Source organism: Ictidomys tridecemlineatus, chromosome 1, assembly GCF_052094955.1.
Source record: "Ictidomys tridecemlineatus isolate mIctTri1 chromosome 1, mIctTri1.hap1, whole genome shotgun sequence".
NCBI classification, from domain to species: domain Eukaryota; kingdom Metazoa; phylum Chordata; class Mammalia; order Rodentia; family Sciuridae; genus Ictidomys; species Ictidomys tridecemlineatus.
In genome coordinates, this window is record NC_135477.1 from 254,670,142 (window position 1) to 254,697,562 (window position 27,421).

General features: G+C 52.6%; 1 protein-coding gene across 25 annotated transcripts in view; it reads right to left on the reverse strand.

Annotated features, from left to right (window-relative positions):
* Nucleotides 1-27,421, reverse strand: part of Ankrd33b (ankyrin repeat domain 33B) — a 255,262-nt gene that overhangs the window by 197,728 nt on the left and 30,113 nt on the right. For 17 of the 25 annotated variants that reach the window (XR_013424365.1, XR_013424376.1, XR_013424379.1 and 14 more), the window contains 2 exons: nt 8,740-8,878; nt 8,475-8,604 (listed from right to left, as the gene is read on the reverse strand). The exons of 5 other annotated variants lie outside the window; for them this stretch is intronic. Coding sequence is in view for 7 of the 20 variants with exons in the window: in XM_078018196.1 (XP_077874322.1) it covers nt 8,475-8,604; nt 8,740-8,878 (269 nt within the window). In the remaining 13 variants the exon portion in view is untranslated. Of the gene's footprint in view, nt 1-8,473; nt 8,605-8,739; nt 8,879-27,421 lie in introns of those variants that run through there. 3 more of the 25 variants (XM_078018162.1, XM_078018152.1, XM_078018223.1) reach the window with 2 other exon arrangements.

Here is a 27,421-nt window from a genome sequence, read left to right on the forward strand (position 1 = left end):
CAAGTCCCTCTTGCAGAGCCCCAGGGCGGTGCTGGGTGTGCAGCCACATCCGTCCTGACATACCAACAGCCGGCCATCTGCAGCCTCCCAGGTCACTGTTACGCCCAGCTCCACGTCAGGGCCACAAGCTTGGACCTCATGGACACTTCCCTGCACCCCTCTGGTTAACCCAGCATCTCCCCCACCCCAAGGAAGCCCCCAGCCTTGGAGGAGCCAGGACCCCCAGGGTTAGACTCTCCAATTTCAGGACAGAGGCCTCCAATGGATGGCACTGTGTGGGGGGAGAGGAGATGAGGCCATCATTCTTCTGAGGTGGGACAGACATGAGTCTCTGCCTGCAGACTGAGAGGGCTGAGTGGGCTGGAGGCTCCCTGCCGTGGCCCAGGCCTCCCCCAGGGCCCGGCGCCAGCTTCAGCATCACGAGAAGGGAATACCAGACCCTGTGGATGCACTCCGTGGCTCCTGTCTTCCCCACGACAGCCACCTGTCAACCACGGCACCCGGGCTGGAGCCCAGAGCCTCCCTCCGTGGACACAGACACACATCATAAATGCAACATCTGAGGCTCCTGGACATGAGGACCACATACGCTGTGGGATGTCGGATGGGAACCGGGGACAGGAAAATCTGGGGAAATCCAAATAAAGAGGGGACTTTCGTTAATAACTACACATGGCCACAGGCTCAGTCCTTGGTCAACAGCGTGACACTAATGCAGATCTGAGCAACAGATGAAACTGGGTGCGAGATGCACAGGAATTCTCTGTACAATTTGCAGTTTTTCTATAAGCCTAGAGTGTTCTAAAATCTAAAATCTGTTTTTAAAAAAAGAGAATGAGCTCAGGGCCACTCCAAAAGAGTGCAAGGCAGGGACAAGGATTCCCAGCCACTGCCTGATGAGGATCCTATCCATCCTGTTCGCCAGCGCTACCCTGTGGCAGGAGGTCACTAGGATGCTGGCGTAGGCGCACACAGGAGGCAGAGGATGGTGGCCAGACGGGGAGGGCAGGAGGAGGGAGACGAGTGGTTGATTCAGCGTGCTTCTCACCAAGTGAGTGGACAGGCCACAGCGCAAGAGCAGGAGGAAAGCCACAGCCAACTCCGGCTCCACCCCGGCCCCAGGCTCTGGGTCCACGTAGCAATGGCGTCTCCACCCAGAGCACAGGAGGTGGTAGAAGTCCCTGGTACCCGAGCCTGAGGGGCCGCTTGGCCTGGCCCACTCCTGTGCTTCCTGGTTGACTACCCACCAAGCATGTGGGAAATTTTGAACTTTTTACGGCCTGAAGCCACCTGCCTCATGGCAAGCTCCTCTCCTAGGAGATGACTCACCTCCTACTTCAGAGGGAACAGAAACCACAGAAGGGAACCCCTCAGCTTTCCCCCATCATCCCACAAACTGCCCCACGTCACCAGCAGTCTCCTAGTGAACACCCAGGGGAGTGCGGCAAATATTCATCAAGTGAAACAGACAGAAAGGTTCCTGCTTCTCCCCTTGACGCAGAAGCTCATTTATTGAAAGGTTTCTGATTATCAAGACAACACAACTAATCACTGATTCATTCAACCATTCCTGAGGCCGGTTAGGGGGTAAGGATCGTGCCGTCACTAAGAACATAGTAACAAATAAAACGGGGACTCCTTGATTCCAGGAAAGGAAACAGAAAATAAAAAGACGACAGAATTCAGGTTGCCTAAAAACCTGGCTGCTGTCACTCCAGGTGCTCAAAATGTAGTTCCCGAAACCAGGCCAGTAGAGGGAACTGTCGGCTTTGGAAATACAGCATCCCACCCGCCAGAAGGAGAGCAGGACTCTCCCAGGAATTCTTCCGCGGAGCAGGGGGGGAGCAGATGGGGGGGCAGAGCTGGCTGCCTGCAGAACAGGCCAAGACTGATGGAGGGTGGGGCTGGGCTGCCAGGCTCCCTCCTGCCTGCCCAGCTCAGAGAGGGGCGGTACCCTGCTCCCAAGGAAGGACCTCACAGGAATACAGAGGCCCACAGGAAAATGCTGGGCAGGGGCAGGAAACCCAGGATTTGCCAGGCCCTTTAGGAAGCAATTCAGAACAATCTCTGTGCATTGCTTCTCTCCCTCTGTGCCTGCTTCTGGCCTGGGAGGCTGGCCTCCTCCTGCACCTGCTGGGGTTGCTACCCCTGAAGTTTCAGACGGGCTTATCAGGAGACTGGCCTGGCCTCCCAGCTCAGCCCCAGGTTGGAGTGGCAGCCTTCTGGGCCTGGGCCACCCTCACAGGGTCTGTCTCCACCCTCCAAGCCATGATTCCCCTAACCCTGCCCTGCCACCTGGAGTGAGCTCCTTCATCAGTGCCTCCAGTCCGCTTGCCACTCACTCTGCTTCCTGCCACCTGGGCTGACACTGCAGACAGTCGTGCCTGCTCACAGGACCCAGTGCAGCCTTGATCACATGGCTCATTCAAGACCTGCCCACCCAGTAGCTGTGGGGCACATAAGTGAGCCTCGGTTCCTCCATTCCACACAGTATCTTCTTTTAAAACAAATACTTATTCAGCAAGTCCTTCAAGAAGAAGGGCTGTGAGGAGAGCCAGGTCCACTGCAGTAAGCAAAAGCAACATGCTCCCTCCTCCTTGCCACACGTGGGTCTCAGTGGAAAGTACAGGGAGCACAGGTCACCCTCAGGAGGGTGGCTGTGAGGACCAGGAGGACACAGAAGGAGCTTCTAGCCAGACCAAGGGCAGAGGATTACAATCACCAGCTTATCCTGGTTGTGCAAGTTACAAGTGTGTGTGCACGTGTGTGAGGTCTGACTGCAGCTGGCTGCACTGTGGCTCCTGGGGACCCAAGTGCTGACTGGGAACAGAGAGTCAGGAGGGGGACAGGGGCTCTCTCTTCCACTCCCTCCTTCTCTCCTATTAATTCTGCTGTGACTTTCCTTTAGTTGTCAGCACCTATTTTACAACTTTTGGAATCATCAAGAGGATGACTACAGAATGGTGTTGGAGCAGAAGAGCCCCCCTTGGTAAAACGGGGAGCCGTGAGCAGCTCCTCGTTCCCTTCCTGGCTTTCACATTAACATCACAGTCTCTGTGTTCCTCTACGGACCTCACTTGGGGTAGTGGAGACAGGCCACCTTGGGGAAGCGGAAGGGATTATTACACGGATCTAAGTACATCAGGGCAAAAGTCTGGCAGAGCCCTGCAGATGAGAAGCAGGGGTGGGGAAGAGCTGGTCCTCATGGATGCCCTGAGACCCATTCTCACACTCTTCAACACTCCGGACATGTGAGGCCAAGATGGGCCCTGTGCCTGGGGGTCAGCCTTCTCCAGAGGTAACCGCAGGCAGAGGGTGGGCTGCCCCCTGCTCCCGTGGCAGCCCCACCACACTTGGCTGAGAAGAAATCTGTAGTGCGGGTGTTAGGTAGTAGCGAGGAATGAGCAGGAATGCGTGGCTTGGTCACAGGTGTTCTTCAGATTAGTTTAGTGTCTTCTTTAAACCACTTGCAAAGTGGAAAAGAAAGCCAAGGGCGGCAGTTAATTTGTAGAAGAGAAACAGAAGCAAAGGAACAAATGGGAAAACATGTTAAGAGGAAAGGATTAATGGGTCTATCTCTGGACAGGGTCCACTGAGTTGATGTGAAGTTAGGAATTACGCCTGTAAGTGTCTCCAGCTGTCTGGGAAGGAAGATTCCTTTAGTAGCACAGTGCACTAAGGTAACTCCTGACCAGCTGCTGACCCCGGTGCCCACATAACATGGGGTTGACTTGCAGATGAAGCCCCCCTAAATAGGATGTCCACCATGACAGTTCTGGAGAGAACCGACTAAGGTCAAAAACTCCACCACCCGACGTGAAGGAGCTGAACACCTGATTGTCAAAGAGTGCAGAGGTGGTCCCCAGCTCTCCTGGTCAACATCAAACAGTAATAAATTGGGGACAGCGTCGTCTCCTTTGTTGTTCTCTTCTCAGAGACGAGCCTCGCTTTGCTTTTACGTGGCTTTCATCTCACTTTCTCTCTACTATCACTTACAATAATAAAGTTCTCTTGCTTGGCTTTTGGTGTCTGTCTTTAAACTTCCTCTCATCGGAACACAGGAACAAAGGTTTGGAGTTTCGCCTCCCTCCCTGACACAGGGATGTCTGCAGGGTGGGAGCAGGACCCACCCTGTTGAGTGCTTCCTGCCACAGCCCAGGTCCTGGTCCTGGGCTGAGCCACTGCAGCCCTTCCTTCCCCAGGACACAGGCCTCCTGGGACTCAAGTCAGGGCTGGGCAAGGGCAGCCCAATGCAAGAGAAAGAAAATCTCCTGCTCAGTGTGAGGACAGTGACGTTCAGAACCAAGTGGGGCAGCCACAGGATCGGGGCAAGGTGCAAGGCAGATTCAGGGCAGGAAGGAAGAGGAGCAGGGGCCCTGTGAGCCAGGGCCTGTCCAGCGCAGAGCTCACCGCCCGTGAAGCTGGCCCTGTTCCTGGAACCCAAAAGGGCAGATCCCCTTCAGGGTGGCGAGTTGAAGGGGCTCAACAGTGAAGTAATCTCGCCTCCCATCAGAGTTCATCAACAAAGGGGCATGAAGGGAAGGGAGTGGGGATGAGAATAGGAAAGATGGTGGAGTAGACCAGACATAACTCTCCTACGTTCATATATGAATATACCATCAGTGTAACTCCACGTCGTGCACAACCACAGGACAGGATCCTCATCAGAACAATTTCTACTCCGCGTATTACAATACGTCAAAATACACTCTACTGTCATGTCTACTTAAAAATAACAACAACAAGAAATTTCAGCAGCAAAACTATGAAGGTGTTTTCAGAGCAATGGGGGGAGTTTGACTATTGGTCTGAGATATAATAAATAATTTCACTGAGTCAATGTGGGATTTGTTGGATGTGGCAGGGAGGCGTTTTGCCTGCTGTTGAGATCCTGCTGGCGTAGGTCAGGGGGTGTCTGCCACTAACTCTAATGGGTCAGCAGAGAAAGCAGCAAATTGGCCCAGTGGCCGGCCACTGTGGAACCTTCTGAGCAGACTCTCTTACTTTTCATTCAACTGTTCTCAATTTCTCAGACCAAAGTTTTGGGCCACACGTGGCGGCACACACCTACAATCCCAGCAGCTCGGGAGAGGCTGAGGCAGGAGGATCTCAAGTTCAAAGCCAGCCTCAGCAATTTAGCAAGGCCCTAATCAACTTAGTGAGACCTTGTCTCAAAGGAAGAAGAACAGAAAGGGCTGGGATGTGGCTCAGTGGCTCGGCACCCTGGTTCACCCCCCGGTACCAACAGGCAAACAACTGGGGGAACTACTTGCCAACTTGAGCTTTCTACAGAAAGCACTGGGAAATGGCCGCCAAACCAGGAGTGGGGGACCTGAGGGGTTTCCCTGGACCCTGGAGTGAAAGGATGCAGACAGAATGGTGAGACAAAACTGGAGCTGGGCAGCTGACCTCATCTCCAGGTGCAGGGACACCCAAGGGGGGCACAAACAAAACAAGGCAGACCCCGAGCCAGACATGGGGGCAGGGGAGTTTCCTAAAGGAAAAACACTGAGTTTAAGTCAAACAAACACAAAAAGGGCACGCAGTGGGGGTGTGGATTCCTCTCCCAGTGTCAAGGGTGGGCTGGGAGCTCCCCCAGGTAGGGCACTGTTTCAGCTTTTCACTGCTGGGACTGGAAGATCTGACCAGAACAATGCAGAGAAGGAAAGTGTAACGGAAGGCTCACAGTTCAGAGGTGTTAGTCCATAGAAGGCCAGCTCCATGGCTCAGGCTCAGGGCGCAGCAGGCCATCACGGTGGGAGAGGATGGCAGAGGGAAGTGGCTCACATGGTGATCAGGAGGCAGAGAGACCACTGGCCAGATACCCCCAAGCCCCGCCTTCAGGCCCTCCGGCCACGCCCACCTCCCCCGGCCACGCCCACCACTTCAGCTGCCACTCAGTTAATTCCATCAGGGGATTCATCACTGGCTGGTGAAGGTTCTCACCACCCCGTCATTTCTCCTCTGAACCTTCTTGCACTGTTCCACACGTGAGCTTGGGGGGACCCCCCCACCCAAGCCATAACAGAGGCTGGGCCCCACCTCTTCCTCTGTGAGACTAAAGGAAACGGAGGAAATGAGGGAGGGAGGGAGGGGTGCGCTATTTTTCTAGATAAATTGTTACTTACATGTGAATACAAAATAAAACCAGTTTTAAACAGTCCCAGTGAACACGCCCACAAATTAATGAGAAAAGGAGCCTCCTTCCCTCCCGTTCTCACGCTGCTCAGGATCCTACCCCGTCCTCTGCCCTCAGGGTCCCCCATCCCAGCAAACCCAGCTTTTGCCAGGAGGGACGGCGAGGACAGTGCTGTCCTCTCCGCCGCCAGCCAGGTCGGCTCACTCGATGTCTCACAGCATTTCAAAGGCCCCGTGGCCAGAACGGAGCCTGTGTGTCTCCCAACTCCCTGTTCTCTGTCCCCTCTGCAGCCGGCGCCGACCCTGGGCAGATGCCTGCCCACAACGCCCACCGCTCACCCTTCTCCACTGCCCACCTCACATCCTCTGACAACAGTGCTCCAGCCACACGCTCTGGAACCTCCTGAGGCCCCAAACCACACACTAGGCCCCATGCCACTGGAATGCATCCCCTTGCACCAGACCCTTAGTGATCAGGCCCCTGCCTTCTTCAAGGGCCTCTCGTCTCTCCCAGGCATCTTCATCCTACCACCAACCCCCTGCTCTGTCCCTCAGACCAGCCATTCCTGAGATTCTCTCAGTGCCACCTCGGCCCCAGGGCTTTGCAATCCATTGTATCAAAGGACCTGCCTCTGACTTCTAGAACACTGGACCCGAGCCACCTCTTCAGCGATCCCTGCCCTGGGCATCCAGGCCAGATGGAGTGATCTTATTCCATGACATCCAGGGTACCCCTTCATCAGAGCCCCAACAGACAGCGCTGGGTTCAACGTCTACTTCTGTCCCGTGAGCTAGAAAATGACTCAAGGACAAAGCCTCCCCTTGCTGGTGAGTCCTGGTCCCTGACACGGTGCCTGGCCCACCAGAGGTTCTGATCACCAAGCACCTCACCATGGCCTTTCACATGCTTGCTGCTCTCCAAGTTGTGGCCTCGGCTTGCAGTGCCTGGAGTCCTCAATGGAGACCACACATAGGGCAACAGGTGTTAGCACAAACCCTGGTCCTTTCTGAGTTTCGGGAGCCATCTGCCCTGTGTCCTGAAGGACAAGAGGGGTGCACAGACCACCGCCCACTCTGCCGAATGAAACCATCGTATACGGTTTCCAGTTTTCCTAGGGACCCCAATCAGATCCACCTAGGCAAGCACTGACACAGCAACCAAGGCAGCAAGAAGGGACAGGAGGTCTGTCTTTGGGGACAACAGCAGACACTTCCTTACCAAGGTCAAGGGACCGTGTGGTTTGGAGCATTTCTCCAGCTTCTTGGCCCTGGGCCCCGTTCGTGAACAACTACCTTAAGTTCCTTAATACACAAACCCTTCTCTTTCTGGTTCAGTCTGAGGCAGCTGCATTACCTGCATTTGAGGTCTTGACTGATGAGACAGATACACAGTTGTCCCTCCTCGGGGACTTCAAGGCCTACATGCCTTCTAGAAAATGGCATAGTATTTGCATATAACTTACACATCTGCCTGCACACTTTAAATCTCTAGATTACTGATAACACCTACTTCAACGTAAATACTACATTAAAACAGTTGTTACACTGAATTGTTTAGAGAATAATAACACGAAAAAAATCTGAATGTGTTCAGTACAAACTTTGTAAAATGTTTTCTACCCAGGATCGATGTGGAGCCTGAGGGTACAAAGGTCTGATTATTCGTTGGAAGCCAATTTCTTTGAAAAGATTAGTCACAGACTTGGTCAAGACCTCAGTTAAGACTAAAGTGTTACCATGAGGGGAAAAGGCAGGTTTCACACTGACCTCAAAAAGTGCTTGAACACAATCTAAGGAGGAGGCCAGGATGCACGCAGCCATGGTAATGTAAGTGCTGGCCTCCTGAGATGACAGTGAACAGGCCTGAGGACCTGTGCCCACCCACACTCCCAGGGCCATCTCGCTAACTCAGCCTCCCCTTGGTGGGCTAATACTCTAACAGCCCTCAGAAAGCAATTCCTGGTGCTCCTTTGAATCTACAGGTAAAGTGCAAGGTCACTTCCAAGTGTATCTACTTTCTTGTTTAGCTGCCACTAAAACATGGGCGTATCTCTTCCTGTCTCTTCCTCTAGTGGGTTCACAGCACCAGCCATGACTTCCCGGGGAGCTGGCCGGCTGTGGGTCTCTGGTGCAACTGCATGTCCAAAGGAGCTGGCCTGCCCCAGGCTGCATTCCGCAGGAGTGGGTCATCTCATGGTCCCCAATGCACAGAGAGGAGGGGCCCGCACACCCGTCAGCCCCCTCCTTGCACCTGAGCACAGATGGGTTTGCATCCTTCCGACCCGACAGGCCACGCTGCCAGAGCAGAGCCCAGGGGAGGCCAGGCCAGCTCTTACCTGCCTGCGCAGCTGTGATGAGGGCCGTGTTCCCCTCGTTGTCCTGCCAGTTGACGTCAACATGGGGGCACTCGGCTAAGGCCACCACAGTGTCCACAAAGCCATGGTAGCAGGCGACAATCAGGCCGGTCTAGAAACGAAGAGGGAAGCGGGTCAGAGGGGCACAGCCTCAGTGTCCTCAACCCACCACTGACCTCCAGGCGCTGGATAAGTGCCACAAGGACCCCTAGTCCCCAGCTCTCAGTGACACTGTGGAGCAAATCACCTGCTGGCTCATGCCCAAAGGTCTTCTGATCAGATGGGAGGGAGGCATGGCGGGTGGAGAGGTCGGGGAAGAGTCGGCTCCCGCCTTCGGGGAGTGAACTGCAGGCCTCGGAGACGCGTAAGCGCTCGGGTGATCCAGACTGTAATATGGGGCAGGTGGGATGTGAGTACAGGGCAGGATGTGGGGCAGGGAGACTGGGGAGAAGGGGCTGTTGGACCCAGGACACGAAGGAGCCGAGGGAATGAGCCTGGGGGACATCGAGGGGAAACAGCCCCAGAGAGGAAATACAGAGCATCCTCAGGACGCGCCTTCCCTGGGAGGAGTCCACAGCCAGCAGGGACGGAGCAGGGTGCGGGGGAGGAGCCCTCAGAGCTTAGGGGAGTGGGCTGTCCACTCTGCTTCAGGTCTGGCTGCGGGGCCAGAAGCAGGCTCCAGGAGACCAGGAAGGTGGCAGTGGCCGTCAGCCAGCAGAGGACAGAGGAGAGACACGTTTGGATTCCAGACACCTTGTGAAGTTCTTTGCTATTAGAGTGAACATGGTTTGTGAAAGGAAGACAAGAGCCCAGGAGGACCCCGAAGTTCAGGGTAAGCAACTGGGCAGATGCAGCTGCCATCAAAGGAGATGGAGGAGATACGCGGAGCAGGTGCTGGGAAAGATGGCCTTGCTGACCTCCAGGAGGAGACCTGGGGAGAGGTGGACACTGTGTGGCCCTGGGGAAGAGGTCCAAACAGGATAGAGAAGCAAGCCAAAGGTTGACTCTGGAGAGCTGGTAACTAAGTAAGTACCAAACCATTAGGCGAATGCAATATTAATATCCGAGACCATAGACAGAGAGTCATGGCCGATGTGCACACCATCAGCAACTTTATGTAGAGGTGATTTTCCCCGTGTCCTCTGTTCCTAGAAGGGCAAAAGCACTTGAGCTCTTCTAGGACCTCTGCTGAACAGGTGGACGGCAAGGTCCACCCCAACAGCCTGAGACCACTGGTCTCCAGCAAGACAAGGAAACATAACCCTACAGCAGGTTGGCGAGCGAGGAGGAGAGCAGAGGACAGGCTGCCATGGTGCTTGGGTGAGGGGACAGCGGACGACAGGCTGCCATCGTGCATGGGTGAAAGGACAGCTTATGACAGTCCCACCATCATGCATGGGGACAGCAGACAGGCCTGCCATTATGCATGGGTGAGGGGAGAGTGTATGTCAAGTTCGCCATCATGCACTGGTGAGGGGACAGTGTATAACAGGCCCACCATCATGCATGGGTGAGGGGACAGCATATGACAGGTCTGCCATTGTGCACTGGTGAGGGGACAGCAGACAACAGGCCTGCCTTTGTGCAAGGGTGAGGGGACAGCATATGACAGTCTGCCATTGTGCATGGATGAAGGGATAGCGTATGACAGGCCTGCCATCGTGCATGGGGACAGCAGACGACAGGCCTGCCATCGTGCATGGGTGAAAGGACAGCTTATGACAGTGCCACCGTCGTGCATGGGGACAGCAGACGACAGGCCTGCCATCGTGCATGGGTGAGCGAGGACAGCGGATGACAGGCCCACCATTATGCATGGGTGAGGGGAGAGTGTATGTCAAGTTCGCCATCGTGCCTGGGTAAGGGGACAGTATATTACAGGCCCACCATTGTGCATGGGGACAGCAGATGACGGGCCCGCCTTTGTGCGTGGGTGAGGGGACAGCAGACGACAGGCCTGCCATCATGCACTGGTGAGGGGACAGCATATGACAGGCCTGCCATCATGCATGGGTGAGGGGACAGCGTATGACAGGTCTGCCATCGTACACATCTCCAGCAGCAACAGCATTGAGACCACCACGAAGACCCTGCCGGCTGCCAGGCACAGCCTCCCACCTGCACATCTAACACAGTGACCTTGAGAAGAGACCTGTCACCTGGTTCACAGGATGGCCTCTGTAGCCTGCAGCCACTGAACTTGCCTGGGTCCCTTAGCAAGGGACACAGGAAGCCAGAATGCAGAGCTGAGTCTTGGTCCCCGCATCCCTGCACTCACTGGTGTCCTCGGGCCACGACAGACAGGAAGCAGCAGGTCGTGGAGATGGAGAAAAATCCATCCATGTGGCAGGTCCCTGGCTCACTATCTTCAGTGCCCACTGGGCCCTAAGCCACAGCGCTCTCTGTGGGGTCCACAGACCCCTTATGAGGTGAGACAAAGCAACTCCACCATAAAACTGTCAGGGCCAAGGGCCTGCAGCCAGCCTCGCCCATCAGCCAAAGTAAACGCCAAGCCACCAAGTCCTCCGCGAGGCTCCCCAGAAAGGCTTTCCTATGGAATGAACTGTGACCCTGCAGATTGAGATGTAAGTCCTGACCCCCGGGCCATGAGCGTGAGCTTATCTGGAGACAGGGTCCCTGTAGATGGGAGCAGTTAAGACAGGACCACACCTCAGTAGAGTAGACCCCATCCAACATGATACAGGAGACGGGGGAGACACAGGGAGAAGCCATGTGACCTCATGGCCATGTGACCACATGGCAGAGACTGCAGAGGACACTGAGGGCTGGCAGAGGCAGGACGAACTCTCCTCTGCTGGCCTCGGTGAATACGGCCTCCCATAACCCCTGGGCTTCAGACTTCGGATCTCCAGACGACGGGACAAGAAAGTTCTGCTGTTTGGACAAGAAAGTTCTCGGCCCTAAGAACTCAGCCCCCTTTTACCAACCTTGATCCCCTGTGCACAATGATCACCTCTCCTCTAAACTGGCTAGTGTCACTCTTCATTACAGGACAAATCTCAAAAGCGCCACAGTGGGGGTGTGTTTGTGGCCTCCAACATTCATCCTCGCCTCGGGTTAACATGGCGCAACTGTTCTTTGGGAATGAGTCACTCTGAGTCAGCCCCTGTTTGCACGGGAGTGAGCCTTCCCCCTCCCAGGGATCCCAGCCGTCACCTCTCCATCCCTGAGCACAGGGACTGGGTTGGAGAGGCATGTCACCTAACGGGGACAATGACAGATACAGGGGTTGAGCAAGAGCTACGGGGAGAGCTTCCGTGGCTCTGGCTGGAGGAGGGAGCAAGGGGGTGCAGGGCTCTGGCAGCCACTGTGCTCTGCTGCTGCCCAGGAGAAGGTGGTGAAGGCGGAGGGCGAGGCTCCAGTCAAGGAAGGCAGAGTGGAAAGACAGAGAACCGGGTCCTGCAGCCACGGTAAGGGCAGCTGGATCAAGCCTCACCTGACATGGTGGTTCTGGACTTTCCAATTACATGGGGTGATGAAACTTTGCACCCTTCTTTTTGTTGTTCTTTTTTTTTTTTTTTTAAGAGAGAGAGAAGAAAAGATGATAAGTTAATACGAATTGGGTTTTGTACGGTTGCCATGGAAAGATTCCCAGTTCATGAATGCACTTGCCTTATCAGCAGCATATCATCAAAACTGCCCGTGAATGTGAGTCACACTGAAGTCTGTGCTGGCACGAGCAGATTTTTCCCCCTGTGACTCCCAGGGAAAGGGCTCTCCCCCCCTGGAACTCTGTGACATTCCCTGTGGGGTCAGAGGAATTCTAGAAGCAGGGTTTACTCTATCAGTCCATCGGGTCAGGGGTAAGAGGAAGGGGTGGGGACCCTGTGCCGTCCTTTGAAACTGCAGAGTCTGAATACCCAGGCCCGACATCGCCAGCACACACGTCCACTCTCACACACGCACGTCCCCCACACACGTGAGGAAATGACCAAAGGTCAAGAAACACAAGGCCAGCGGAGGCAGCTGTTGGTCACAGAGGGCACTCACTGCCTGTCGGATCCCTACCCACAACGTGGTGATGTTTGGAGGTAGAGTCTCCAGGGTTTGAGGTCAGGAAGGTGGAGCCTCATGAAAGGCACCTTGAAGATCTCTGTAGCCCCTTCTGCCACCATGTGGGGGACCCAGAGAGAAGGTGGCCGTCTTCAACAGAAACCAACCCTGCTGTCACCTGATCTGGAACTTCCAGCCTCCAGAACTGTGAGAACTCACGAGCCTCGCAGTCTACCGTGTTTGTTACAGCAGCCAGCGCTGACTGAGACACCTTTTAGCAGGCTAAGACTCGGGTCCACCTCCTCAGACGTGCAGATGCAGTGAGACAATAAAATCCAACCCAGAGCTAAATCTCAAGCCACGGCCAGCACGTCCCGTACACCTGCCACTGCTGTGGGACATCAAGGTCAAGTTCAGAGCAACCCCACAGTGGCCCAGCACGACTACCACCAGATTCTTAATAAAAACGTCGTTTTTCACAGACCCCCACCCCCCGCCTGTTATCTCAATAAGCCTCCCAGCGGCCCTCCCAAGAGGACAGGAAATCACGGGTGTTGTTTCAAGTTCTAGAGGACACCCATGATAGGTTTCAACATGGACATCCTCACCACATCCTCAACTCAGTGAAAGCCGTCCAACAGAGCATTCTCTAGCGGATGCACTCTCTGGAGTGATCCATTCATGGCGTGAAAAGGTTTTCAATAGTTTGATTTTAAAGAGAAAAGAACATGGAGTGAGCGGCGGATCCACTAAGGAGCTCCTGGAACTTGCAGTTTCTCTGCTAACCGGGGCTCACGCTGCCGGCTCCTCTCTGCAGCGGGCCTGTGCTGAGGGCTCCTGTTGCACAATGGGAGGGACACCTGGGACTCCAGCCGGCTCCCAGACCTCACTCGGAGCTTCTCTGGGTGGTAGGACTTCTCCGCTATGCCACAATTTCCTGCATTAATAAGACAGACCCATGGAAACAGGCCCCTCGGCAGCATATTTCAGGAGGGATTTCTCAGCAGTCATCTTCTCACATCAACAAGAGCATCGCTGTCAAATTGTCTAGTAGACGCACGGCCCTGCACTCCACCAGGGCTGGGATCCCAGTGACAACAGGTCCCCTCTCTGGGCGCCTCATTGCCAATTTCTCATTTTTCTGTCCTGGGAGTGAGTGAACCCTGCCAGGGATCCCCTAGAGCTAAGGGTCCTGCACAGCGCTCCCCGCCTTCCCGGGAGAGCTCAGGGCGGAGCTCAGGAGTAAGGGGAACTGAGCCCCGGCCAGCCGTCAGCACACACCACAGACCCACCTCAGGCCCCACCAAGGGCAGGGGCCCGCCACCCACACGACCTGTGAAGGACCAGGAGTAAGGACTCAGGGGCAGGGAGCTTCCCTGCAGGAAGAAGGGAGGACATGACACCAGGGATCTGTTCACGGCGTCTACAGCAATGGCAATGAGGGGGTGGCGGCAGGCTCCGCGGGTCAGAACACTCAGAGCCACACACACACACACACACACACACACACACACACACGCACGCACACACACACGCCCCACCAAAACAGCACAGGGAGGGAGGGTGGTGTGGAGCCAGCTGGGCCACGCGACCCGGTGTCTGGATTGACATTCCTCTAGATGTTTCTGTGAAGGCAGGTTTTTAGATAAGACTTAAAATGGTCGGCTTTGAGCTGAGTATGGTGGTACATGCCTGTAATGCTGGGGACTTGGGAGGCTGAAGCAGGAGGATGGCAAGTTCCAGGCCAGTTTCAGCATCTTAGCAAGACCCCATCTCAAAATAAAAAGGGTCGGGGGATATAGCTCAGTGGTAGAGCTCCCCTGAGTTCAATCCTAAGTACAGAAAAAAGAAAAAAAAAACCGTAGACTTTGAGTAAAACAGACATCGTAGTGTGGTGGGCCTCGTCTGATAAGTTGAAGGCCTTAGAGAAAAAATGATGCCCACCCCCACACACACTCAGCAGTAAGAAGAGGGTGACCAGCACTCCACCTTCAGTTCAGATGCCACGCCTCCCCAAGCCTCCACCCCCACAAGCCTATCAGCCAACAAATTCTTACAACAATTCTCACCACATATATAAACACACACACACACACACACACACACACACACACACACCCCGTACTCTGGAGACCTCCCACTAAGGCAGGGCAGGAAGGAACACTAAAGAACCACCGTCACTCCTACCCGCTGTTTCCGTGCAGTCTGAATTCTTTAAAATAAAGCAGAACCGTGAAGAACTTACATCACTTTAATCAACCATGAACAGCAGGCAAGACAGCGTCTAGGCCAACGGCGTTCTCATCAGCAAACAAACCTCTGAACAACAGAAAAGGAATCACCTGTGAAGGGAGGGGGCCGTACCCAAGCAGCCCTGGCCACCCCAGGGCCATGTGGGTCATCTGGGATGATGCAGAAAGAGGGCCCTTACCAATTGGGCCCCTGGATCTGGGAGTCCCCATATTCAGAACCATCAGCCAAACAAACCTACGTTGTCTATAAACTACCTAGTCTGCAGTATTTTGTTATAGCAGCACAAAACAGACTAAGACAATTAGAAAGCTTCACTTTAAACAATCAGTTATTCTTTCTGCCAGGAGGAAAGCGCAGATTGTCAAAACACCAGACCATCAAGGCCAGCCTCAGCAACTTAGTGAAGCCTTACGAGATCCTACCTCAAAATAAAAACTAAAAAGGGTCTGGGGATGTGGCTCAGTGATTAAGCACCCTTGCCTGGGTTCAATCCCCGGTACCAAAAAAAGACCACACCAGACCCCAAGTCACGAGGGGATGCCCTAAGACCAGACGCTTGAGCTGCAGGAGCAGACATGGGCTGAGCGCCTGGAGAGGGAGAAGGGCCTGCTGCTGAAAGTCATGGACTCATGGTTTAACTATGAATAAGATGAGCTCATTTCTCCAGAAATGTTGCCAGCTCATGGCCCGGTGTGTCTCACTGTCCCAACACCCCTTGGTTAGCATTCCTTAAAAATGCCCTGACAGCCAGGCACAGGAGCACACCTATAATCCCAGCGACTCGGGAGGCTGAGGCAGGAGAATCCCAATTTCAAGGCCAGCCTTGGCAACTCAGCAAGACTGTCTCAGAATGAAGAATTAAAAGGGCTGGGAAAGTAGCTCAGTGGTGGAGCCCCCTGGGCTCAATCCCCCTGTGCCCCCAAATGCCCCCAGCAGTGTTCTCTTCCACTTGTCCTACACACTAGTACAGAGAGGGGACACACTAGTACAGAGAGGGGACACTCTTGACCTGGGTGAGCAATGGCCCACGAAGGAGATGGTGAAAAGAGACAAAAAAAAAAATTAAAAAACAAAAGCCCAAGGACACTTCAGCTGCATTGATCACCGGAGCTGTTCCTATGGTACCCTTTCGGGCCAATGGTAGAACTCCACTTCCCAACCTTTTGTGAGATTCTGACTTGACTCAGACTTGCTTTGGGTAATGAAATGTCAGCCAAACGGCACGTGTGGCTTCCACTGCAAGAGGGCGTACGGTCTGCCACGTTCCCTGCTTTCTGCCTGAACCATCCAGACGCTGAGAAAGAGGGACGCTCAGCCTGGGCCTCCATACAGGGAGGGAGGACAGGCCCCACACCCAGCCCTGCAGCTGGCACCCGTGCATGGGTGAGCAGGAAGCAAGCCCCGGTCATGCTAAGCCACTGAAACCTGGGGTTGCTTGTCATCCCAGTGAACACGGCCTGTCCTGAGTGTGTGTGTTTGTGATAGTAGTGTGCGCCTACCACTGTGTCGCATCAACAACTGTCTGCAATGCCACTGCCCCTCCACCCGGGACTGTGCTTTATTTTAAGAGTCTGTATTTGCTACTTGACCAGGAAGAAGATGCACTTACAGTTATGCACTGGTGAGGACGGGAGTTTGGACATTTTGAGAAACAAAAATTTGACACCCATGTTGCACCGTACATTGTAAAGACATTGTACAAGGTGAGCCCAGCAGCCGGGGATTTGCCATTCAGGGCATACATTTAGAACCTGAGCTGGCTGAACCCAGTGTGGCCCGATGAGGTACCGTGGTTAAGTGTCCCCAGAGACACTTCTGGCTCCTTCCCTTCAAGCCTCTGCCTCGAGAGCCCTTCCTCTGCCCGCTGCCCACAAGGCCTAGTGGATCTCCACGCCGGACCCTCCTGCAGGCCATCCATGTTCAAGCCCCTGAACATGCCAGTCTGCCAGGGACGCTGGGCCCGAGTGGGTCACAGTCCTACCTTTCTAGCTTGGTTTCCTGACATCTGCAAGATGTGGATAAGCATCTGTGGAATGAATGCTCAAGCCGTGAAGTACTCCAGGACCTCCTACCTCCACGACGCTCGGCTCACTCCGAACCAAGGGCTGGCACCGCACCGGGTGAGGTGAGCTTCAGGTCTTTATCTTGCTTCCGAACTCAAGAAAGGAAGTGACTTAAGGAAACCGCAGGGCAGACGGTTGCCTGTCAGTGTGGCAAGCACCACGCTGGGCCCAGAACTGAGGATGAATAAGAGATTGAGAGCAACAGGCAGACCCAAAGAACCCAAGGCACTGAACCCAGGAAGTCCACCCTCAGGAATGCGCTGTGGGGACATCAGAAGTGTGTCCAGAGATCTGCAGAAAGATCTGTAACTGCCAAAGCCTGAAATACACAGAGATGGCTAGCCAGCCGGGCGCGATGGCACATGCCGATAATCCGAGCAGCTCCAGAGACCGAAGCAGGAGGGTTGCAAGTTCAAAGCCAGCCTCAGCAGGTTAGGGAAGCCCTAAGGGACTCAGTAAGACCCTGTCTCAAAATAAAATACCAAAAAGTGCTGGGGATGTGGGTCAGTGGTTAAGTGCCCCTGAGTTCAATCCCCGGTACTAAAACGTAGAGAGAAACGGCTAGCTAATTAGGTACACGCATGGGAACCCATGTCACTGAGCTAGGAATGAAGCCAAAATGCAGCTGCTGATTGTAAAGATGTTCCCAGGACAATATTAGATGAAAAAATAATAATGACCACAGTTCAGAACAGGGGTATGATACCATTCCTTCTTTCCTTTCCAACATGTGTGCATGGCTCTGGCAAGACTGAAGTTCTTCTATTTTTCTGAAAGGAGAAAAGGGAAACCTAACTGGCCGTTCTGTGAGAGAGAAGCCTTGTAGGTTTTATAATCTGAATCTGTTTCAATGTCCTTTCAAGGTTCATGCTTTTTTAATTATCCAAATAAAGTCACACGACAGGAGTGCTCCCGATGATATTTATATTTTTATTGATGCTTTTCTGCCTCAAGTAAAAATATGCCAAATAAATTGTTTTGAAGAAATAAATGAGGCAAACACTAATAAAAGGACAAATAAACGTGTAAAATACATCAGGAGAATTCTTTCCAAGTAAAATATATCAAGAGAATTCTTTCCAAGGGAGGGTTCACTCTGTCATCCTAGAAGTAGGATTTGATGAGTTCAAGGTTGTCAGTAATTCAAAACAATTTCCCCTTTAGATTAAATTTTGCATAAAATGTGAATTTTACTATCATTGCAAACCTCTTACTTGGATTTATGATTTCAGATTGATGGTAATTTCAGCTGAGCGGTGGCTCCATGGCAGACACTTGCCTACCACACATCAAGCCCCGAGTTTAATTCCTAGCACTACAAAGATTAAAAACAAAATTTAAAAAGCTGCCTAAGTTTGTAAGTCACTTTATGAACCTCACTGCCTGCGAGGAGTTCAGCACACGCACACACACGCACACGCACACAATTTGCTCACGTCTCAAGAGTCTCTTCTAAGGTCCCAGTCTCCCAGCGGCAGGAGTGGTTTCCACACAGTGCAGCAGGTGGGGATGGGAAGCCACACCTTTCACCAACGGGGAACCCAAAGGCAGTGACAGTCAGGGCAATCCATGTTCTTCAGACCATTGACTCACTGAGTGACCTTGAAATCAGGATTGGGACTTTTACGGTGGACGTACACAGCTCAGTGCAGAACTACAAGGAAACACAACTGGAGGAGCAACACCTGGGAGACCTCTTGGCCCTGCCAGGGGAGGAAACACATCCATCTGGCACGAGCACACCTTTCTTCCTTATTCCTTCATGGGTCAGGATGACAAGGTATCTGGTTTTCCCTCTGCTTCCCCACAATCAACACGGGAGACCCCTGACCCCAAGCACGCTCTGCAGCAGTGGTGAGCCTGATTGGCATCCTCTGAGCCAGTGCAGATGGCGTGAGATCCCACAGGCCGGGCCTCAGTCCCCAGGACTGTCCCCCACTTCAGGTGCCAGTCACAAGCCCCAGGGGGTTTATAACATGCACTTCTGACCAGCCAGCTGTCAATCAGGGCTCCCACTACCCTTCTTTGGGTTTAATTTGCCTGAGCAGCTCACAGGACTCGGGAAAACACATTCACTGGTTTATTATGAAGGACCTTATGAAAGACACAATTGGAGAGATGCATAGGGCAAGGTGTGGGAGAAAGGACCGGGGGCTTCCATGTCCTCTAGGGGTGCATCTGCCTCCAAGCACCTCGCGTGTTCAGCTCCCTGCGAGAACCCTGTCCCTGTGAGTCTTTCCCTGAGACTCATGGCGCAGGCGCTAGGCTCACAGGCTGGGTGGGGACACTCATTGGGGCCTGCCTACTCAGATTCTCCTTGGCCTCTCTCGGTAGCTTCCTTCCTTCAGGACACTGGGTGGGGCTTCTCTGGAATGAGGAGAGTCTAACAGACAAGCTAGGTCACAGAATTCTTCATGGCAAGTAAAGGTGGGGGAAGATGAGTTTCTAGGCCCACCTTGGGAAGGGAGCTATAGGTCAGGAATCATGTTTGAAAACCAAAAGACATTGCAATTCCACGCTAATACAATAATACTTCTCATATTCACAGTGACCGATGGGGCAAGAGGGCCCAGTGATCTTTGCCTCCTGGTCTCACACCCTTGGTAGTCACCTCCGGTGCTGAATCAGATGGCCCTGTGTGGCCCACAGAATATGATGGAAGTATGATAGGCAGCCCTACAGCCAGGTCTTCAGCCGTCTGTGGCTTTGACCTTGGTCTCTTGGACCGCAGGCTCTGGTGGAAGCCAGCCGTCATGCCATGAGGACTCCCCAGCAGACCCGTGGAGATTCTCCAAGGAGAGGAACTGAGGCCGCCAGCCACCAACTCGTCAGCCATGGAGTGAGGCGCTTTAGAAGGGGACCCACCGCCTAGGCCAGGCCTTCAGACAACCATCTCCTCATTCTCTCCGTCGGAACCACCCAGGCTGCTCCCAAGTTCCTGAGCCACAGACGGTGAGAGAAAATAAACCAAGTGCTCATTTAAGTCATCGTGTTTGGGGACGATATAATACAGCAGCAATGTAATAAACGTCACAAGTACATAGGACAGACTATTTTTTTTAGAGAGAGATTTTTTTATTATTTATTTTTAGTTTTCGGTGGACACACATCTTTATTCTATTTTACGTGGTGCTGAGGATCGAACCCAGCGCCCCGCGCATGCCAGGCGAGCGTGCTACCGCTTGAGCCACATCCCCAGCCCCAGGACAGACTATTGACAAGATCCATTCCCAATCTTCTACAACCTGGACACACTAACGGACAAGTTTAGGTCTGTATTGAGAATGGATCTCTGCTTGGGGTTGAACACGTTTATGTGGAAATATAATTAAACAAAATGTACTAGTATTTTATTAACCATAATCTACTAGATGTATGCTAGGTACCGTAGAATTTGCCACAAAGCAGCTAAGAAAATTTCCCCTCTGGGCTTCAGCCAGGATCCACTAGATTCTTAGAAGACAGAGGACAATGTTATTTCTTCAAAAAAAAAAATGTCCTTTCCTTTTGAAATTAGTGGAAATGGGGGTTAAGAAAATTTCCTATGGTATATAATCTCCTGTTATCAAGTATTACTAAAAGTGTGGAGTATGCCAGGTGTGGTGGCACACACCTGTGATCCCAGGGGCTCAGGAGGCTGAAACAGGAGGATCAAGAGTTCAAAGCCAGCCTCAGCAAAAGTGAGGCTCTAAGCAACTCAGTGAGACCCTGTCTTCTAAACAAAATATAAAATCAGGTTGGGGATTTCGTCAAGTGCCCCTGAGTTCATTCCCCAGTACCCCCTCACCAAAAAAATTAAATAAATTAAAAATGAAAACTGTAAAGAAGTTTAATCATGAGGACAGTATGAAATAGTAATATAAAGTGAAAACTGTTATAAACAAGTCCGTAAAATTATCCATTAACACGCATAAAAATATACCAGGAAATGCACCCAAATTTCAGTAGTGACAATTCTGAATGATGAGCTTATTAGTGATTCTTTTTCTTTATGTTTTTCTCTAGTAAAAAATCCCATTCTTTCCTACAATGAATAGTTGCTTCTCTTTAATAATCAGAAAATGCAGAATTTTTATGAAAATACAAATCCTGACAAAGCTTCCCATCTCCAACTTGTTTAATTACAAACGCATGTTCACAGGTTGTAAGGAAACAGTGAAAGGAAGAAAGGCTGTTCCCATCAAAGAACCCCTGGGGGAAGCTGGGGCAGGCAGTGGCCAGGCCTGTGATCCCAGCTGCATGAGGCTGAGGCAGGAGGGTGGCGAGTTCAAGGCCAGCTGGGCGACTCAGGGAGATCCTGTCTCAAAGTAAAATGAAAAGGGCTGGGGGTGTGGCTCTGAGGTAGACCACTTGCCCGGCACATGCAAAGCCCAGGGATCAACCCCCAGGACCCCAAAAAAGAAAGAGTTGGGAGGGTCTGTATAAGTCTATAACCAGCAATCAATGAACAATGAATGGAACCTTTCTGGACCTAGAGTTTACCATCAATTTCATGAATTTCCTGTAAAATCACAACATAAAAGTACCTCCCCGCCAAATCTAAATTGGCCACAAATTTTCAATTCAAAGAATTAAGCCTCCTCAGATGGCTGGAGCGTGTGCCAAGCAGCTCGCCCACCCGCCATGCACTGCAGGCACGCAGGTATCAGTACCATCTCCATAATGATAAAGAAAGCCCAAATCCTTTCCTAAAGGCAATGTTTTCACAAGTAGAAATTCCATGATGTGCAAATGCTGGTCTGCCTCACATAGAGTGGACGAGAATGGACCACCCGGCCAGTCACCAACAACCAACTTGCTCTTTCCTGGTGGGTTTAGGTTCAGCCCCAGCCCCTCATGTGAGGCTCTGGGACCAGCAGCATCAGGGTCACAGGGAGCTCAGAGACAGGCAGGATCCCGGCCCCAGCCTAGGCCTCCTGAATCCTGGTCTTTTAACATGGCCCAGGAGCTATAGGGCCTGCAGGGCAAGGTCCCAGGCTGGTGCTCTGGGGGGGCTCTCAGGTGGACGGTGACGTGCCATCGCTGCACCTGGGCACCAGGCACACACTTCTGGGTCACTCCCTCGGGCATGCCAGATACAGCTCAATGCACCTCATTAATTCTTAGCCTGACCGCTAAGGGAGAAGCGTCCACTTTCTGTCATGCCAGGGCTCTCATACAGGATCCAAACAAATCCTCACCTAGTCCTGGCCTAGGTGCCTCGGGCCACGCCTCAAACACCTCCTAGCTGGTCTTGCTGGCCACCTGGCCGCCTCCAACTCTGGGGCTCCCTGCTCCCATGGGGACAAAGGGCAGCCCCGTGTCACAGGCTGGGGTGCAGTGGCCACAGGGAGAAGGTCAGGATGCCAGGTCCGGGTGCCTGTATTGTGTGTCATAGATTCAGGAATACACAGGTGTGGCCACACACACACACACACACACACACACACACACACACACACACACACACGGGAAGGGTGTGACGAAATAAACCACGGAAAGCACGCTCCGGGCAGGAAGGCCAACAACCCACGGGCATCTGTCCCCACCCAACAAGCAGCGGTGCGGCCTGCTGGGGCCTGGCTGGGCGGGGCACATGAAGATGAATGTTAACAGGACAGGGCCCCAGGGATGCTGCCTGGGAGGGAGGGGGGGAAGGAAACAATGACGAGGCAGCGCTGGCCCAGGGGACTGAGGGACAGACTACGGAAACTGGTCCAGGCAGGGGAGGAGTTGGCACGGTCACAGGCTGAGCCTCCTCAGCCCAAGCCAAGAGTCACCCTGTGGGACCAGGGAGGAGGGGCCACGTTGCAAGTGCAGAGACGGCAGAGAAGAGCCAGTGGACGGGCATCCCAGGTCAGCGCCAGGCCGGAGGGCCAAGGGGCCAGAGTGTGCTCAGAGCTGGAGGGGGAACATCACGGCGCTATCAGCAAGTGTCAGGACCAGAATCTTCCCTCCAGAAAGCTAGTTCTCAGTGGGAGGCAGGATGGGAGGAGAGAGCCTGGCCATTTTCCGCTATTTTCCAAATATTCTTTAAATACATGCCTCCCCTCGCTTTTTATTTTTTAACTGAGTTGCCAACTCATTTGTGATTGAAGATGTTTCTGAAACTGACATCTGTCAATCCGACTCGACTGTCAGAACGGACGTCCTGAGCTCAGGGCTGCTCTGCAGGTGTTCATGAGGATCTTCTCACTTAACTTTTTAATGTGAAAAATGTAAATCACAACCTTTTCCAAATTCGAAGGTGCTGATATCATTAGTCATCAGGGAGATGCAAATTAAACCCATAATGAGACACCACCACACACCCACCAGAGTGGCTAAAATTAAAGACTGACAATACCAAATGCTGGCAAGAGTGTGGGACGCGTGTTCCCAGGGGGTGGGGGTGTAAATGGAACAACCACCCTGGAAAACTGACAGTTTCTATTAAAGTTCAGCACGTGCCTCGCTTGTGACCCAGCAGCTCCACTCAGGAGAAGAGACTATCTCCACATAAAGACACGCGCAAAAACGTTCAGGGCGGCTTTATTCAGAAAAGCCAACAACAGCAAAAAACTCAAAGGTTCATCATCAAGAGACTGAATGAGTAAACTCAGCTGTACCAAACCCAGGAAAACTGTCAGCAACAAAAACAAAGTCCTGGTTGATACACAAGAACACTGACACAGACCTCAAACACTACCCTAACACACAACCAAACACACACACACACACACACACACACGCACAAACACACACGCACAAACACACACGAATGCTTGTTTTTTTAGTCATCTAATGAAATCCAAGAATAAGCAAGATTAATAATTAATACACAGTGATGGAAAGAGGGTGGGGATTCATGGAAAGCAGCATAGAGAACTTCTGGGTGACAGAATCATCCTGTCTCAATTTGGGTGATATTTGTATGTGCGTATATAAATTTGTCAAATGCATTAAGTTTTACTTCTAAGAAGTATGCATTTCCCAATACGCAAATATGTCAATAAAGTAACAATAGCATAAAAAGCAACACAGGCAAGGAGAAGACACAAGTGGCCAAAGGCACCTGAAAACATGCTCGACAGCATTAGTCACCAGGGAAGTGCCAACGGAACCAAATGAGATGCCGCTCACACTTCCTAAGACGGCTGTGACTTGACACAGAGACAAACCAACAAGTGCTGGCCAGGCTCTGGAGAAATTGGAACCTTTCTGCATTGCTGGTCATAATCTCAGATGTGCAGCCACTGTGGTCCTCAAACAGCTGGACACCAGAGTTACCATAGGATCCATCCATTCCACTCCTAGGTTAAAAGGAGGGTACACACAGACACTTGTACACCCATGCTCCCAGCAGAATTGCTCACAATAGCTAAAACATGAAGGCACCCAAGTGCCCGTCAATACATGAATGGATAAGCAAACTGGTATATCCATATAACAGAATATCATCCGGTCTTAAGAAAGAATGAAATCTACACTACGACATAAAGGAAGCTTGGAAACATGTTAAGTGATATAAGCCAGACACAAAAGGACAAACACAATTCTGTTTATGTGAAATAAGTTGAACAGGGAAGAACGTAGATTAGAGGTTACAGGGGCTGCAGGAAAAGTTATTGCTTAATGGTTACAGGGTTCTGTTTGGGGTGATGGAAAAAAATTGAAAATAGTGGTGATATTGCAAGCAATGCAAACAGAATCAATGCCAGTAAATAACACACTTACTATATGATCAAAATGACCAATTTCATGTTATCTATAGTTTAGCACAATTTTAAAAATTAAAAATGGAATATGCAAAAAATACATTGAGTTCTAGACTTTAAATGGGCAAACTGTATGCTATGTAAATTATATCTCAATGAAGCTATTTAAAATGAGAAGCAACTCGGGGTACACACAAGATAGGTGCATGTCAAACCCAGCGTGTCGAGGACAGAAGCCAGGCACCACAGCCTGTCACGTGCCAGTCCTCTGAAGTCCACCCCGCTTCACTGCGTGAATGGCGGTTGGCTTTCATGGGTGCAGACTAACTAAAAGGAGCAGGAGGAAACTAACTGGGGCAACATGGCTTGTGTTTTAGGAGGGGGGACGATCACACAGGCACAAGTACAGCAATGTGCCACATAATGACATTTCAGTCAGTGACACCCCATGTACAGCCGTGGTCCCGTAAGATCCCAATATATCACTTGGGAGGCTGAGGCAGGAGGATCTCAGGTGCAGATCAGCCTGGACAACGCAGCTCATGGTAGAGCACCTGCTTCCACGGCCAAGGCTCAGGGTTCAATCCTTGGTACAATGATTACACGAAGCTGAAAGACTCCTGTCACCAACGACATCAAGACCATCATAAATTCATGTCTAGGGTGAGGCTGATGTAAATTAATTTACTGCACCAAGTCATACAAAGTGTAGTGCATCCTGTCATGTGTAGTACATGACATTTGAGGACAATCAGGGACCATATTAAAGGGTGATATACTTACTGTTTACTCGAGTTTTTATCATTATTTCAGAGTGGACTCCTACCTACGCTGTGCTGGCATCAGACTCGTGTCTCCAGTTTATTACTTTTTTTTTGGCCATACCCAGGATGAACCAGAGCAAGCACTCGGCCATGAGCTGCCTCCCCAGCCCTTTTTGGCCTCAAACTCCCAATCCTCCGGCCTCAGCCTCCAGAGTAGCGGGGATTATAAGTGTGCACCCCTGCACAGGGCACTGTGTCGCTTGACAGTACAAGAGGCCACCTAGTGATGGGCCCGCACCACTGCATGATGTCCCCACCACAAAGTCACCTGACAACTCGTTTCTCCGAATACATTCCTGTTGCTAAGCCATGCCTGGCGGTATCTGTTGAAAGCCACCGGCTGGCCATTCAGAAGGTGTCACCAGTATGAATTATTCCTCCATCAAGTGCCACAAACGTGAAGCAGGGCTTGAAGGTGACGAGGCACTGCCAGCACTGGGACAGGTGGGGACAGAAGTAGGAGGCCCCCCAGGAGTCACCTGCATAAAATGACACAGTGAGTGAGGTGGCATCTCCCGGTGCCCCAGGACAGGCTCAGAAGTGACTGACGCAGGGGGATGAGACTTCTGACGGGCGTGGGGAAAGTAGGGGGCTGGCTTCCAACCTGGGCCCCATGAAAAACAGAAAGAGCCAGAAAACCCAGGCCTAAGGTCCATAAATTCAAAACCAATTTTTTAAAAAATCCCACACGCATCTGAGATATATCCAACTTGCATTAGAGGTTCATGTTAGAAAGAATAGCTAATTTCCAAGGGTGCTGGCACGTAATTAAGTCGTTTTGTTGTTTGGTTTGATTTTTCCCTAGCCTGGAACAATCTGTTCCGCTCATGCCAAGAACAATAGACTCCCCCGCGCCCCCAGGCACAGGAGAGACGGGACCTTCTCAGTTGGCTGAGCCCCCTGCAGGGCCTGTGGCCAGGAGTCTCACCGGGTCCCACCAGCCACCAGACCCTGTACCTGTGTCCAATGCCCAGCCACAGAGAACACACGGATCCACCTGGTGATGGTGAGGAGACTCCCCACAGCCCGTCCGGTGCCCTTCCCAGGCAAGCTCAGGCCCGCACACCTCCCATCTGCAGCCGCTCCAGGCCAAGCTGCTCAGCCCAGAAGCTCGTGTGAGTGCAGGCAGAGCTTCTGCAGGCCAGGAACCTCCATGCCACGCCCTGCCTCCCCAACGCAGCCTTACATCCAGAGCTACTCCTTCACCACCACCGCACAGCCCTTCCCATCCTCCACCACCAAGAAAACCCCAGTTCTGCCCCTGGACCTTGCAGCCAGCCACCTCCCTGTCCCCACCCATCTGTGGTCAGGTCCTGCCTGTTCCAATCCTCCCTGTGGGCCCCTTGAGCCCAACCCCACCAGGCCCCCAGGCCCGGCAGCTCTGGGCTCCAGGCCACACACTGTCAGAGAACCCCTCTCCCGTTCCTGTTCTCCCAGGAACCCTTCCTCCAGGTCCCTGCCTTACCCACCTCATGGGTGACACCGGAGTCCCCTCGAGACTTCAGTCTTTAGCCCCCAGCCCTCGGTGGCCCTGAAGGTCTTCCGGATCATATGGGGATGAGCTACACAGAGGAAGAGCAGGCAAAGGGGCCATGGGAAGGACGTGTTCCAAGATCCCCATGTGTCATAAGCCATCCCCCTCACCTCTCCCTAACAGGAGATGAGGAACAGCACTGAGTAGGGAGCATGCCCACGACAAGGAAGGGAATGGCGGCCCCTGGTCAGCCAGAAGACACCCTCGCCCGCTCCTCACGACCACCACAGGTGGCCCCTGGACGTTCGGTCTCGCCAGCTTTGCTCACTACGGAGAAGTTGACTGGATCCGATTCTGACCCGTCATCACCCCAAGCACATGATGTGACACCACAGTTAGATCCAGAGACAGCCCCAAACCAGCCCGATGGACACAGCAGTCTATCGCAGAGAGGAGCTGTCCTCGGTGGGAGGAGGCAGGGGAGAGTTGTGAACAGGGGCACAGGCAGGGCCACCTGGAATAGGGTCCAGGGTCAGGGGCGTTGAGCTGTGAGCTGGGGAGGGGGATCTCAAAGGGGGATGAGGGGCTGGGGTTGAGTCAGGGTCGGGTCTGAGCCAGGTGCCTG